The 16736-nt window shown below is 33.1% G+C and overlaps 1 protein-coding gene across 1 annotated transcript in view; it reads right to left on the reverse strand.

Moving 5' to 3' along the window:
• Positions 1 to 252: 252 nt before the first annotated feature.
• Positions 253 to 16736, reverse strand: part of LOC129954134 (dorsal-ventral patterning protein tolloid) — a 210977-nt gene continuing 194493 nt past the window's right edge. The window contains exons 11-14 of the mRNA XM_056067834.1: positions 10759 to 11402; positions 10425 to 10605; positions 1667 to 1920; positions 253 to 1495 (exon numbers count right to left, since the gene is read on the reverse strand). Of these exons, the coding sequence (XP_055923809.1) occupies positions 1202 to 1495; positions 1667 to 1920; positions 10425 to 10605; positions 10759 to 11402 (1373 nt within the window). The 3' untranslated portion in view covers positions 253 to 1201. The remainder of the gene's footprint in view (positions 1496 to 1666; positions 1921 to 10424; positions 10606 to 10758; positions 11403 to 16736) is intronic.

Genomic DNA, 16736 nt, shown 5'->3' on the forward strand with positions numbered 1-16736 from the left:
GTAGATAAAACAGAGCCCTGAGGGACACCAGCAAACACAATATAACAGACAAATTTTATGAATGCACAAACATCTAAAAAATGGTGGTGTGAAAGTATGTACATACCTATTTATCACTTTTTGATTAAAGATATGATACGCCTTTATTTCTCAGCTTACCTCTCTCTCCATAGTTTTATCAGTTTCCAACTTATACTCACGTGTTAAAAATTTCTAGACAAATATTAAAAAATTGAAAAGAAAAAACGGCAATTTCAATTTTTCTTATACAGTAACATGTTTTGTTTATGTTTTATTTATTTTTGACGTTCCATAAATATATAGCCATATATACGTATATATATAATAATAAAATTACACTTTCATTCTCTACTTAATCACTTAAGGGGTTTTCGGGGTTTTTGGGTTATACGTTTTCTTAAACATGAAAATAACCAATTGCTGTTTTGATTTTTTGATTTTTTGTTTTTAATGTTTATTATTTTAATTATTATTATTATCGATGAAAAGGATATGACGTTTGTTTATTATGATTTTATTTTTATTCAATTTGTTTTTTTGCCATTTTGCACATTATAAGTCTTAAAATTACAATTATTATTATTTTATTGTGTTCTATTTTTAAAAATTTAAATTTAAATGATTTCTGTTTTTAATTTTAAATGATTTTGTATAAAATTCATCATCGTTTTTCTTGTATTGCTTTATAAATATTTTTAATATATAATATAGGTAGTTATTTTTTGTTTTTGTTTTATTACTTTAAGAAATAAAAGTATCTACGTATTATGATTTTAATTTTTTTTTTTATTAAGTTATGTATTTGTCAATTTTAAATTCACCTATAAATAATTATTATTTTGTTTGCCTAAATATTAGTTATTGTATTGAGAGTCCCATGTTCTTATGTTTATGATGTCGTACATAATTTTTGGATTTTTCTTATTTATTAAGTTTTCCTTCTCTAATAATTTTATTTTGTTGAAACTTTAACATTTCTCGTCATGAAGGATATTTTTGTATTTTTTTCCGTCTTAAGTAATTGTCTGTTTTATATTTTCCTAACACAAGATTGCATCGTATTTATTTTCAATTCGGCTGATATGATGAAGCTCCATTTCATATATACCTTCCTAGTTGTGTATGTTTAAAGTATAGATACCTGCCCGTAGGGTGATAGGAACAAATCAAGAAATCCCATTTAGAAATAATTCTTGTATCGACTTCTGTTCCTGAGGCGACTTGGAAGCATCAGATGATTCTCACTGTAGTCGTTGTACTCGTCGTACTCTTCGGTGTCGGGTTTGTAGATGCTCTTGAGATATCCTTCGAATGGTGTCACCATCTCGGAACTATCTGAATTTGTATCTTCGTCGCTGGTCTCGAAAGGATCGACAGCAACATACGATGCTGAGAATCCCTTCATGGTAACACTCTCGTCTGTCTTAAGACGGACCAAAAGTGAATCTGTCAGTGAGATTATCTCCTGGGGAACCTGCGATGTGGATATAGAAGATATTGGATGTGTTTTATATGCATTGAATTTTTTTTTTTTTATAAAACAACCAAATTAAAGCAAATATTCATCATACGATTATGTTTGAATTCATTCGATATCTCTTAGTTATGTAGGTTCTAGGTAAAAGTCAGGTGGGTTGTCACTTACCGTATTTCCACAGAATCTGCCATAGAGTGGGCCACTGGTGTCCTCCATGCCAGAGTACACTTCCACATAGTCGTAGGTGCAGTTTTCGTTATTTTCGATATCGAATTCAAGGAAAAATAATTGAACATTGCTACTTGTGGGTGCTTGAATGGTCCACTCGCAGTCCATGTTTTCGTCGTAATTGCGGTCGGCAAATCGGGCGTGAGAGTAGAATTGTTGAATTTGATTTGTGGCCAGGAGGTAACCACCACAAGCTGTCAATAAAATAAATATTATTTAAGTATAATGAAAAGTCAGTAGGTGGTGTTTTATACAGAAACAATTTATTTATTATAATTTTGATACATTGCATTGTACCGTATGCTGAGTGCTTTCAGAATTTCTGGGAAAGTCATTAAAATGTACATTTTCAGTAGATTTTGAGTAAAATGAAAACGACAGTCACATTATTATATCATTTACATTTTAAATACATTTTTGTGGTCATTGATAGCTTTCATTCTCTTCTTTTTAAATAAAACTCGTAAAATATGGTATGAGGTAAGACTTCAGAAAAATCATTTTTGTATGTAAACTTAAATTGGTCAAGGGTAGGTACATTTTTTTTTTTAAATCTTCTATCACGTTAAGGTAATGCGTTTCGAATGCCTGATCCAACGGAATAAGAATTAAGACGATATATGCACCAAATGCCTACACTAAACCAAAAATATGTCAGATCGCTTAAGAATTCGCCAACGTCAAGAAAGCGTATCAAATAAGTTTGGCTTTATTTTACTTTAAGTAGCGAAGTAAGGCCAATTTGCAAGGTGATCTGAAGGGTTTGCTTGCTCGTAGTGCTTTTAAACAGTGAAATATATATGCATGTGCCGTGAGCCAGAAGAAGAGTATAATCTAAACAAGTGCAATATAAATAGAATTGTTAATATTTTCAAGTTGTATTAAGTTAATTGACTAAACAAATTTGTAACAAGATTCATAAGGTTCGTTTTGTAGGGTTGATTTCTGGTGCGTTCAGAAGGCTTCGTTCAGGATTCGGTATCGCTATTTTAGCGCTGTTTTGACCTAACTGGTCAACACGTTCCACTCCTGTCCATTAGGATTCCTTTGGCTTCATCTTAAGTTAAGACACCCTTTCCCCAGTGTCCTCTTCTGATTGCAGTAAGAATAGGGCACGTTGCTAGGAAGTGCAGTACGTCTTCTCTAACCCTGTGGTTGTATAGGGTACACTCTATGTTTTTCTCTGCACAATATGGTCGGTAATTCAGTCTCCTCTCGTTTTAAAGATAGTAGAGATTGTCACCAACGTGCAGCGGTCATCAAAATAGTTGCTGGTGTGGAGTTTGTGCTGCAGACCCTTGTACATACTTCGCGTGTTGTTTCGTTCTGACATCTCGGTGAACTTACACATTGTCTTCTTCAATCCTTGCGAGCAGTGTTATGTGACTGCTCTAGGAGCATCCACTCTCTAAAAACCTGCGATTTTCGTTTAATAAGATGCCGTGCAATGATCCTGGGTAGACGATGATTTGGCAAAATGTAGTAAATGCATTTTTAGTGTAAAGATGTTCAGCGGAGAAAGTCCAGTCTCCAGATGTAGCATGTAGTTAGGGGTGTTTGCTGGAAGCCAAAATATTTTTGTGATAAAGTATCTCAAAAGCTTTTCTACTTGGTCATATTGAAGAAATCCCCACACCTGGGCAGCGTAGCACATTATTGATCTCTTCACCGCTTCAAAGAGCTTATATTTGGCGCTGGGGGCTACATATTTTTTGCTGAGGACCACTTCCAATTGCAATTGATAGCGTTTTTCGATTCTGTTAGTTTTGCTTTGAGATGTTTTTTGAATGAAAGCTTTGGTGTTATATAGTAACAATATAGTAACAATATATTTATACTCCATTAAGACCTCTAAGTTCACATTTTCCCATTTCCAATGTTCATTTTTTGGGAATCTGCCTGTACCATTTCTAAAGATCATGATTTTTGATTTATTTGTGTTAACTGTGAGGCTCCAGAGACGACAATATGCTTGTAGTTTATTTATCATTATTTGCATCATTTCTGCGGCTTCAGAGAAAATGACGATATCGTCTGCATAAATCAACGCTTTGATGTCGACACCAGCAAAATTAATTCCACCTGGCAGAGCTGATGTAAAATCATCTTGGAAGATAGAAAACAGAAGCGGGCTTAATAGCCAGCCTTGCTTATACCCCGATGTCGTTTGGAAGCACGGTGATCCTTTGTTTCGTACATTTCGTACATTTCATTTTATTATTTTCAACATTTTTGTGTATATTCCCAGTCAACTGAGCTTGTAGAACAATGCATCCCTATTGATTGAATCGAAGGCTGCTTTGAAATCAATAAAGAAAGCATATAATTTCGTTCCCTTATCCAGATAAGATCTACCTATGCACGTTAGTGAAAAGATGTTGTCAACTGTCGAATAATCTTTCCTGAAGCCAGCTTGAAACTCACTCAAAAGGTTATTACTTTTAACCCAGGCTGTGAGCCTGTCTAGAATGACGGCAGTGAACATTTTCATTATGGTGTTCAGAAATGATATGCCCGATAATTGTTTGGATCGTTATTATCCCTTCTTTTAAATATGGGAAGTATAATATTTTTGGTAAACCTTTTTGGTACTTTTCCTACATCAAATAAGTAATTATATGCATCTGTAAGTTTTTCAATAAACTTTAACGACGCGCTTTTGAGAAACTCATACGGTACACGGTCTTCGCCTGGAGCTTTGTTGGGTTTGCACCTTACATCACATCCACCACTTCTTATACGGCGAACCCATGGTCCAAGCTTTTATTTGCCAAATGTGGTGAAACGTGAAGCATTAACTGGTTGGGGTTTGTTGGTTTGCTCAACAAGTTTTTAAAATGTTGTGTTTAGGATGTTTATATCAATTTTTATGTTTTGGATGAAAGGTATACGTACCATTGAGAGAGCGAGCTATTTTCCAGAACGAGGTGCTGTCATTTACTTTTGATAATTTGCGTATTAGCTCCAGAGAGTATTTGCTTTGTTTCTCTTTCCACGTGATTTTGAAGGCTTTATTAGCTTCTTGGTACATGCTTTTTGCAAGGTTAGAGTTTGTTGCTCTTAGCAGTTTTAGATATCCAAAATATTTTTTTTTTGCAGCTTCGCATTCTCTGTCAAAACCATGGATCTTTCCATTTCTGATTTTGAGCAGAAATGGCTGAGCTGCCTGGTTTATGCACGAAACCAAGATGTCTGTGTTGCGGATTGAGTTAATCTCGTTGTTAGAGACGGAGGCCACCAAACTGTCTAGCTTATTTTTGTATCGATCCAAATGCGATTTTTTCCACTTAAGTTTTAGGAACAATGTCATGTCTCCGTTATTGCCGTCTGTACGTCATATACAAGGAAAGAGAAGCGGTAAGTGTTCTGAATAGACAAGCTCATCGATTTTTAAATCTTCTACGACCTCCAGCCATTTTCCTCGAACGAGGCAGTAATCTATTACGGGACAAACCGTTCCCCTTATGTATGTTAAATGTCCATCCGGATCACTACTTGTTCGCCCATTCAACAATGTGATCCCAATCGTCTCACACATTTCTGTGAATCTTCCTTCGTTGGCGTCAATTTTCGGATCTCTTGATGCCCTTGTATATCTAACCTTCTCGGGGACAAACTCAGCTTTCAGTTGTAAAAGCTGTAAGTTTCCTGCGCTTGCGTTGCAGTCTCCAATAACAATAATGTTTTCTTGTTGGAATTCCAGTAGAAAGACCTGCAAGCCAGAGAAATCTTCCAACCATCTATTACAATTTATATAAACTGGAACTATATATAATTTCTCACTGATAAAAGCCATTTCAATCACAGTTCTGTTCATTTCATTTATAAATCGGCATTTTGTAGTTTTACTCAACGATTTGTTTAGTCAAAATAAGCATCCTCCGCTTGCTTTTCCTTGTGTAGGTGTTCTTGTTGCAGGTATCCATTTCAGATTTTCAAATCTTAAAAATATGTCTCATAATATGTCGTGTTTTCCGATCAGTTGCTGCAGATATGACATTCCTCCTTCATCATCACCAGTCAAAACATGGCTGGAGTTATAATAAAATATTTGTTCTTCAATTTTGAGCGTGTATCCTCGAATGAATGTTTTAATGTTTCTGTTTTTTTTTCGTTAATCTGAGCTTTAATTTTCATAAGCTTTCTTCTTCTCGGTAGGGTAGTCTCTGTGCATTGATATGACGGTGTCTCTAAACTTCGATGTGTTTTGGAGGATTCGTCCGATGTCTTCTTTTTGTTTTAAAGTGCCACGATTAAATTTTCGATGTTTGTGTTCTGGAAACGAATTGAGCGCGTCTGCAATTGTTGCTGAATTTTGAGTTTGGTCAATTAATTAACTCAATTAAATGTCACAAAGCTCAAACCCTATTTCATAAGATCCAAATTTTGGTAAAATGACTACAAACAATTTTGGATCTCTGTTATTTGAAATTTATTTGGGCGTTACAACATCAACTTCCGGTTTTTTTATTTTTTTGCCTGTGTGGCTAATTTTGGGCTAAAAGACCTAACGCCAAATGGGTTATTTAAAAGGTTTTTTTAGATATATATTTTCTTTTTTTTGGAATTTGTTTACCATTTCGATTTTGAATTTATTTAAAATTAGGAACCCTACAAATTGTGTCATTTATTTTATATTGTACCAAAACAATTAATTTCAAAATGTTTAAACTTCTCTGCATTAACAACAGAAACATTAGTCTTAAACATAGAGTTATTTTACAAACTAAACCAAGTACAAGCAAATTAATATCATATTTCTTTAGAAAATTTAATAAGCTTTAATTTTGTAGAAGATTATTTTTTGAAACGACAAATAGTTTTCAAGATAAACCCAAAAAATCGAAAAAACCGTATGTTTCTCTTTACTTTACTATAGGAGATACGAACAAATTCATCCAAGCTTTTTGTTTTAAAAAATTTAATGAATTTTAATTTTGTGGAAAAAAATTTTTTGATACGACAAATAGTTTTTGAGATAAAGGTGAAAAACTGAAACAATCTTTATGTTTCTCTTTACTGCTAGAGCTCACCTACAATTCTGGGGACCTTTTTTTGGGTCATCGCATCACCAGACATATCTTAGAAAGTGTACCAAATTTCAAAACGGTGTGATTTTTTCTAGGTGAACGCAATTTTTTTCGTTCATTGACTGGGCTAATATAACTTCGAAAGAAACTATTTATGCTAAAATTATTTTCGACATAAAAAAGGCAAAACGGTTTGAAAGTAAGTTCTTTTATCTAAACAATTCAACAATAAACAACGTTGAAAACGGGTAATATTTCAACTTGAGAAAAAAATTAAATTTGAAGTTTGGAATCGAAATATAAAATAATTAACTCCAGAACGTATTTTTCTATATAAAACTATAAATTATTAATTTGAAGCTTTCCGCAAAACATCAACAGAGACAAAAATTTTCTAAATTGTATTTAAAAGAGAATTAATTATGCTTTGCAAAATGATCATAGAATTTACAGTAAATAAATGTGTTGAGCTTTGAGGCTAAGCTTTAACAACCCCTTTTTTTTTTATTGTTTTTAGCACATTTAAGTAGGCATGTTTTAAAAATCTGATGTAATAGACAAATTTAAAGGGAAAAATTTAATGGAGGACATTTTAATGATTTACAAAAGTATTGTTTGTAATTTATTTATACGATTATTTTTAGAAATTATATGTTAGCCTTGTCTTCAAGATAAAACACTTTAGTATTGATAACACTGGTCAACACTGATTTTGTCACACGAACTTTGATAGCTAATTCTGTTTTGTCAATCTAGTCTCATTATCAAATCACAATTGTCAAGTGTCAATTAGCCTCAGTTCTCTTGTGATACGGTATAACTCAAAACTTGTACTTCGTAGCAAATTAACCGAAGCGCTTCCAAGTAAACCGTTTTGAAAATATTTGTGGTTTCATTTTAACACCGTTTTGTTTTAGCATTTTTTTGTTATTAACCCTGTGAATATGTCGAGGAAGTGTAACAATGATCCTATCTACTTATGTTATGTTTGCGGAGAACTGACATTCAAAAAACAAAGACGAAACTTTACGAATATTGTGTTGCAGTGTTATCACCAATGTTTTGGTTTTTTTGTCGCCCATTAAGACAAATCCTAGGTTCCTTATGTCTGTTGCATAACGTGTGTGAAAAATTCAACCGACTGGAAGAAAAGCGCACGACCTATGCCGTTTGCAGTACCCATTATATGGACTGAACAGCGAGATCACGTTTCGGATTGCTATTTTTGTCTCACTGACAAAAACGGTATACAATACAAGACAAAAAATACTGTTATTTACCCTAACTTATCTTCGGCTATAAGACCAGTCTCTAATTGTAAAAATTGCCAGAACTACTACTAGTTGCAACTACCTCTGTTGAGAATGACCATCCACACCCGTCCACTTCAGGTAAATGTGTTGACGAGGACGATGACTTCCAGTTTAAAGGAATCGCAAACTTGCCACATTTCATAACTCAAGGAGACTTAAATGATTTGGTTCGAAATCTAAATTTGTCGAAAAAAACAATCACAACTATTAGGATCTCGTCTAAAAACTAAGCGATTTAGAAAAATCTGCATGGAAGGCTTTTAAAAATGTTGTTGCAAATTTGTTGGGTAACCACAAGAGTGACAGCTACAGGGAGTTGGTTAGCGAGCTGTTAATGACATATAAAGCTTTTGGGTTGCAACATGTCACTTAATTTCCACTTTTTAGACTCCCACCTGAATTTTTTTCCTGACAATTTAGTGCCTGTCAACGACGAGCACGGTGGGAGGTTCCATCAACACATTTTGAATATAGAAAAGCGGTACTAGGGCAAATGGAACCCAAATATGTAAGCGGATTAAAAGGGACCAACTATAAGCGAAACATGGAAGAAAATCTAACATTTAAAAAAACTACAGTTTTGATTAACAAGATCTGTGTTATTTCGCAGTATTTTAAATTACTCAATAAAATAAAATCTTTGGCCAACAATTTTTTTTTAACTATTTATTTTTTCTTCAACTAAAGCAAAAAATATCAAAAAAGTCCGTGTGGCAAAAAAAAGTTAAAATTTTGTTGACCAGTGTAATTGGGTTCATTACGGTTTATTCTTAGCTCTTAGCACGTGAGACTAAACCATTCATTCGTTTTAAAAATGGTAACGCCTACAAAAAAGATGTTTGACACAGTTTTATACATACAATGCAAGTAATTCGATTTCTTACAAAAATAGTTCTAAGCCCCATATCGATAATATTCATAGTTTTTGAGATATTTTAAAATTTTGTTGGAAAATTCAATTCTTATCAAACTTCATTGACTAATATCTCAAAAATCTAGAAACCTTAAGGTGGCCATAGACGACGAACATGCTCGCCGAACATGCTCGTTTGCATTTCCCCCTACACGGCGAACACTGTTCGCGAACATTCATTTCGTTCCGATTCTACAAAGAGTAAACATCATGTGCGATAAGGAGCAAGCACTCTCATTTCGTAAGAATTCGATGAATTCTTCAATAAAATCGCTGGCTGTGGCCATGTGTTTATTTTTTGATGTGCACTCAACGAAGTTTACAGCAAAAATGAGGTTTGCTCGCGAACATGGCCATACACGGCGAACATTGAAACCAACGAACACGAGAAAATCGAAATGTTTCGCCAACAACGAGCCGTTCGCGAACTAGCCCATACACGACGAATATCTGGCGAGCACGAGCATGTTCGGCGAGCATGTTCGTCGTCTATGGCCACCTTTAGCGGTAGGTATAGCGCTAAAAACTTTTTTGAAATGAATTGTTAAATTTTCTATAAAATTGTTCCACACATTTTTTCTGAGCGCCTTTTAATTTCCGCGATAGTGGAGGAAATTGTGCTGCAACATATTAAAAGAAAGCAATGGACTCTTATGAGGCAATCTGTAATGCAACTTATCAAGCTTAATGTACAAAACTCTTTGACAGCTGACAGCTTTATTGTCATTACAATTTAGTTTGTTTCATTTCAGAATCTATGAATAGCTGCAGTGCTTTCCGTTCAGTTGATTAATTTTTAAAAAAATATAAGCAATCAAATAAAATTTTATCTCAAAGCCCGAGGTTCGAAGCTACATTACGTTTTGCAAACTCTTTAAAGCCCGCCCGAACTAACGTGTGGTTGTGGTTTAGTTATCAGTCATTATTTATATATTATATTTTATATTTTATATTTTACTGTGGGACTTAAAAAAATGTATAAAAATTTAAAAGGACGTGGGCACCCACAAAATATTCATATTAAACTCTCAAATTTGCGGGTTATTGTTGTTTTTTAAACATTTTCAACTAATTTCCGCTATATGGCCGACAAAAAAATTAATCGCCTAAAAAACGAATGCCAATTATTCATTTATGAAGTTTAAAACAAATTTTTGGGAGTAAATAGTTTTAATTTCATTACAAATATTTAATGTGCAACGAGTGTGTTAACAGTTTTTCTTTTTATTTTTTAAATAATTTGGCTAGATATTCTAATGTGAAGAAAAAGCTTATTCAAACAAATACAGTACTTTAAACAAAATAATGTATTTGCTTTTATTCACATTTTTTCAATACCATCACAAGGCAATCACCTAAATCAAATTAATAGTACAAAATTCCTGGTGACCGTCACTCATGTCAGCAAGTCAATAAAGTTAAAAAAGCAATCATAAACTTACCTGTAGAATGTGTGGCCGTAAATCCTTTGTACTGCTTATTATTGTCCACCTTCATTACCATGTACATTTGATTGGATGTCGCTGATATCGGATATGGAATCTTATTGCCACAGAATTTGCCCAAATGTCCGCTATTCTCGGATCCACCGTCATACAGAGTGACATTGTCATAACCACATTCCTGAAATACACAAAACCAGAACACATCTCAATCAAAATTAAATACCGTTTGCAATCATCATCCTTCAGAATCTGAATCAAAATCACAGCATCATCATCAAATCCATGCAATGCAATCATTCTCATTCTCATTCAACTTCAAAATTCAACTTACCTGATGAGGTTCAAATTCAAATTCATTGAATATCAACTTAATTCGATGTCCCGGTGTTGTCGTGAAATGCCAAACACAAATCACACTTGCCGGATAAGTATCCGGATAATTCGGACTGTAGATATTGCCAATTGGTGCTGAGATCTCGTACTTGCATTCGCCCTCCTTGCAATCGTGTCCATTTTCGTGCAACGTGTAGCCATTCCGGCAGAAACAAACATACGAGCCAATGGTATTCTGACATTCATGATGACATCCGCCATTATTAACGGAGCACTCATCGATGTCCGTAAAGAATACGGCAGCAAATCCTGTCTTCTGAATGGATTTATCCGAATGGAATTCAATGCGGAGCGCATTGCCCTCTGATGTGGCTACCGGCGGGATCATATGGCCACAGTAGGTGCCGATGCGTTTCAATCGATTCTCACCCAATTTCGAGTATATTGTCACTGAATCGTATCCGCAATCGGATTGCTCGTGTGCCGTTCCCTCTAAATCGAAGTGGGTGAAATTCAATGAGATTTTGTGACGTGGCGGTGCAACAATCTCCCAAATGCACTCCTTTAGAATGGGATAGATTTCGGGAAACGATGGCGATGTAATTGTGCCATTCATTGCTTCGATTTCACCACCGCAGGCATCTAGATCCGATCCAACAAATAAGAGACAGAGAATGAGATTTTAATATTGGAAAACATTGCACTTTTAGAGAGCATATGGTGTTCAAATGGAAATTCTAGAAAGGATGCAATTTTGGAGCTATTATTGGGAATCTAACGTGTGCATCATTTACCCTTAGGTATGTTGGTTTTGTAGAAGTGGTTGACTTTTGTTTTAGTATATACATATGTAAGTAATGTGGAAATATTTTCAATTTTTTGTTGGTCTTGTAAAAGCTTAAATAATAAAACTTAATCGATTTTCAATTCTACCTATCTTAACCTGTTGTTAAGATAGCTTGTGATTTAAAATGGATCATTTACGATACACTTTTTTGATTGTAACATAGCTATGTGCATTCATAGTGTAAGGCTAATCGAGAGATACCGAGAAATTTAAGGTTGTCTAGTTTACGGCTTCATAACAAACCTTTTCATAAGACGGAGTCTTTTTTACCCTAATTTAACTGAACGTTTCAAATCAAAGGTACCACAGTAGTTAAATAAAAATATAGGATTGACATTTAAAAAGAAGGTTTAAGTATTTTCCAACTCATTTTACTTCCTTTTTAGTCAAGTTAAAGGTTGTAATGATTTTTGAAAAAAGGTGCGAAATAGCGCAATGACGCTGACAAACAAAAATACTCCATTTAACAAGATGGGAATCTCAGACTGACATTTCGGTTTGCCTGCAAGCTACTGACGACTAAATGTGAGAAAATGTGCGTGAAAAATCAAACACATTCTCACATTAAGTCTTAAGGCCCATCAAAATGCTTCAATTTAGTCTTTCGGCCCATCTAAATGCTTCATTTTAAATGTTTCATGGCCTTCCTTCAAAAACGAAACAATCCTAACCAACAGAGTCTGAAGTTCTGACATGGTCTTAAATTGGAAGATTTGTAGAATTTTTTGAATTTCAATCCAAATAAATGTCGTAAATTCAAATAAAATAGAATAAAATTGACCAAATACATATTTAATGATTTATTAGTGCTGTATTTTATTTACTTAAATTATTTGCGAACACAATATGCGCTGCAACTGGTTAAGTATAAATGGAAATGGACAAAAGTGTAATTCAATACTTTGTAAAACAGATAATTTTTTCAGCTGTAGTTTGCTTAGAGCATTTTCTTGGCGATTTAGAAGTTCAGGTGGAAACATTAGGCGGGTGTCTCCGTATTTTTTATCAAGCAATTAAATATGCTATAAAATAATTGGCTGCTATAATTTATATTTTATAATATAATATACATTTTTTTCTAAAAAGTTGATGAAGGAAATTTCTTTAATGAACGTACCTAAAATATTATTGTCTTTCTCAAAAATATTTTTCTACACTAACCTATGCATTATAACTGAAAACTATTGTTTATGTTCTGCATTTACAAAATTTAATCTATTGAAGTATTTATTATATTAAGAAAAACAAAATGTACGTAGAAGTCATTAATTTTTTTCATTATAAGCAGCACTTACTAAACATACCCTTCAAACAATATAATAAGTAAATTTGAACTTTGGTAACTAAACATTTTTAAGGAATGAATGAAAATTATATTTTGCGTTAAACTGTGGGAATTCACTAAAAAAAACTTCTGTACGTCATCAATAAACATTCACGTCGGTTACATGGTCTACTTGCAAAAAAAATATTTGGACCATTCATTAACGAAAATTTATTAGAATTCAATAAATTGAGCTCGCACCCTTAACTTGATGGTTCTTCGAATGCATCTTTGATACAATAATCCGAGGTTAATTTCGTAGTGATTACTGTAAATTAGTGAATTAATTATAATTAACTGATGTTGAACATGTTTTTTTTAAAGACAATGATGTACATTGGTTCGCTATCAACAAAATGACTGCAAAATTAAAGCTTAAAACTAAATTTTTCATCGAAAAAAAAGTAAAAAGAAAAATCTGAAAAAAAACTTATTAACCTCCCCATTTTGTCTAGCTTTGCAAAGTGCCGCTAGCCCAACACGTCGTTTTTTTGTTTGTTTTCACATCTATTCAGGGACTTATTGTCAAAATTAAGAATACAACAATGTTAACAAACGGGGTTTTGAGAGTGAAACGTACGAAAGATTCCCGTCTTATTAAATGGAGTATTTTTGCTGACAAATTTCAGAAACTTATAAAAATAAAGAGTTTTATGATACGAAGATTTGTTTGAATATTCTGCTACCAGCTATCCAAAAAGATCCAAGATGGCCATGAAAAAGTTCCTTAAAAATGTGCTATGTTGCTCATATTCTAGTTATGAATGTAATTTATTTAATATTTTTTTCCTTCGAGCTTACATCCTACATTTATTTTTCTTTTAAAATCATTTATTTTAAATTTGAATAGTGAAACCCTTCATTGGAATACCTTGTAGTTGAAAACAAATTTTATTTGAAAATCATTAAAATTGCTCAACAGTTTTGTTGATACAAAGCTAATAATGTGTAAACATATGAAGACCTAAATCCAATTTTAAACAAGACTAGGAAATATAAAACTTTGATTTTCAAGTCCAGGCCCATTCTTGCTTTAGTTTTTTAAAATTAAGAATAAAGAAGGTTTTGATTTTATTTTTTTGTATGAAAAACAATATCTTTCAATGCAAATTTCGGGCAATGCTTTTGGTAATAATAGTTGTTAATATGGCTAAAGTTTGAGGATTATTAACTTAAGCAGAGTATTTTGCGTAGCCCCTCGAAAGCGTTGTCAAATTCCACGATCCAAGCCATAATTAGCTGTGTTGTGTGACTTGTTTTGTTCTAACCAAATATCCGCCATGTCATGACATTTTTTCTTTGGATTTTTTAAAATTGTTATAATATTATAACACTAGCAGACCCGGACACGCGTTGCTGTGTCTAAGGTTTTTCGACATATTATATTATTAAAGGGGAACTTTAGGAGAACATCAGGCATGGGCACCAGCATGCTTTTATACATATGTAGCATTTGTAAGAACACACAGCGACCTTCATGACTGATTTTTAACTACCTTTACACTTTACTACAATGAAATTATTACTTACGAAAGAAACTTTTATAAAAATTTAATGGTTTTAATTTGAAGTGGAAGGACTTTGAACACATTTGATCAAAACTTTCGTACAATCAAACATCAATACAAAAGAAGAAAATATAAAATTTATTCTAACTTATATTCCAGTTAGAAACATACATAGCTGGCTCTAAGCTACCTACCCATCAATTTTCAGCCATTTCGGTACAACCGTTCCTAAGGTATAAATAGTGTAACTTACACGATTTTCTTTTATGTATATAGATTTGTAAATGAGGTAAAATGTCAATTTATTCAGACACTGTAAAAGCTAGAAAGCTTCAAAACTAGCAAGTGAAATTACTAGAGCGTTTTAATGTTTATTATGGGTACCTAAATGTCTTGTAAAAATATGTGCAGTGAGGTTAAAACCAAACCAATCAAAACTTTTTGGTCAAAATATTGTGAAGGAACTTTCATTATTCTAAAAAAAAATGTCTACACATTTATCCACGGTTTAGAAAAAAAAAACATTTTTTAGGACCAGTCTAATAATTGTACTCAAGAAAAATAAGAAGTTTTTTTAAAGTTCTGTCTTCATTTCCTGTTTTTTGGCTTATAATTTTAGAACGCTGAATCCCTTATAAAATTTTCTTTCGAGCAAGTTTTGTTTTCAAAAAACATAAAATTTCGAAAACATATCTTTAAACTCATACAAGATACTTTAGGTATTTTATGAAGATTCATTGTTCTTTGTTAAAAGGTTTTTTGTGTAAAGCAAATAATCTGTCGGTAACATAGTCATTCGACTTAAAGCCTCCTCCTGGATTAATAATAATACTGATAACTATATTATTTTCAACTCATTCAGACCGTCTACTACATAACCCACCTCATCCACAATTCAATTAAAATTTCAAAGTTACCATCCCTTCCAGGGTTATCTATCAGAATAGATCATTTTTGAAAAACAATTATACAGATGGATCTAAGTTAGTGCGTTGGACTGTCATGCAAGGGGTCTTGGGTTCAATCCCTGCCTGTGCCACCTTAATTTAAAAAAAAAAATAATAATTTTCGCGGGTACTACCTCTTGCAAGGAATTGACAAATCCTTCAAGAGTAATTCTTGTCATGAAAAAGTGCTTTTTAAAAAAAGCCGTTCGGATTCGGCCTAAAATTGTAGGTCCCTTCCATTCCTGACAACAGTACTCGCACACAGGAATGGTTGAGAGTTGTAAGTCACTAGGCTCTGGTTCACAACGGACTGTTGCGCCACCCCATTTGATTTTTTGATCTAAGCCAATCACGGAGTTGGTGGAAGCTTGAACTCCAACGGACTAAATATATGTCTTTCATTTCGTCTTTCCAAGCACTGTTTTGTGTTTAAGGCAAAACTTCTGGCCATTAAAGAAGCCCTCTCCTGGCTCTCGGGAAAAGTTATATCAACAGATTTAAGTACGCATTTTCTCAGATAGTCAAGTTGCCATAAAATCATTGGCCTCTGTATCAATAAACTCACTAACAGTCTGCAAATGTGGATATTTTGAAGCGGTTCAACATTCACATTATTTGGGTGCAGGGTCATAGAGACATTGCAGGAACTTGCAAAGCTGAAGAACTTGCAAAAAACAACAAATCCTACAACGGTTAGACCTCTAGTTACTTTTAAACTAGTGCTAAAGTATGACAACATTAAAAAAGAGAAACCCATGGGTTGAAACTGCATAATTTAAGGAGGACCAACTATTGGCCTAAGTTTTCTCAGTAATATCCATCTTTACCTAACCTATTATGAAATGGTTATATTACCAAATTTCTCTGGCTTTTTTTTTTTAAATTAAATTTAGTTATATGTTAACATTTCGAAAATGATATTTTTTCTAAAACAAGTTTTTTAAAGACTGTATTTTTCTACACAATCTTTACGTTTCTTTAAGATTTGTACGTAATTGTCCGAAATGTATCATATTAATGACATGTTTTTGAAAGCTGAACAAAAACTCTTTTTATTGCTCAAATGAATTTCGCGTTTCAATTTTATGTTATTTTATGTTTCAACCGTTAATTTATGTTATTCCTTACAAAAGTTATTAAAAACTTAACTAGATACACAAATAACCTTAAAAAAGTTTATAATATGTATATTCACCGTTCAATAGTTTAGTTTAACAAAACAACATTTGATAACTTTATATGCTTTCATGAGTCTTTGAGGTACATTTCGACATTTTATAAAAGTGGTGTTCTCAACGTTTGTACAAATTTTAACCACTTTGGATTAAAAAAGTCAAATATTTTAGCTAA

The sequence above is a fragment of the Eupeodes corollae genome, chromosome 1 (assembly GCF_945859685.1).
Source record: "Eupeodes corollae chromosome 1, idEupCoro1.1, whole genome shotgun sequence".
NCBI classification, from domain to species: domain Eukaryota; kingdom Metazoa; phylum Arthropoda; class Insecta; order Diptera; family Syrphidae; genus Eupeodes; species Eupeodes corollae.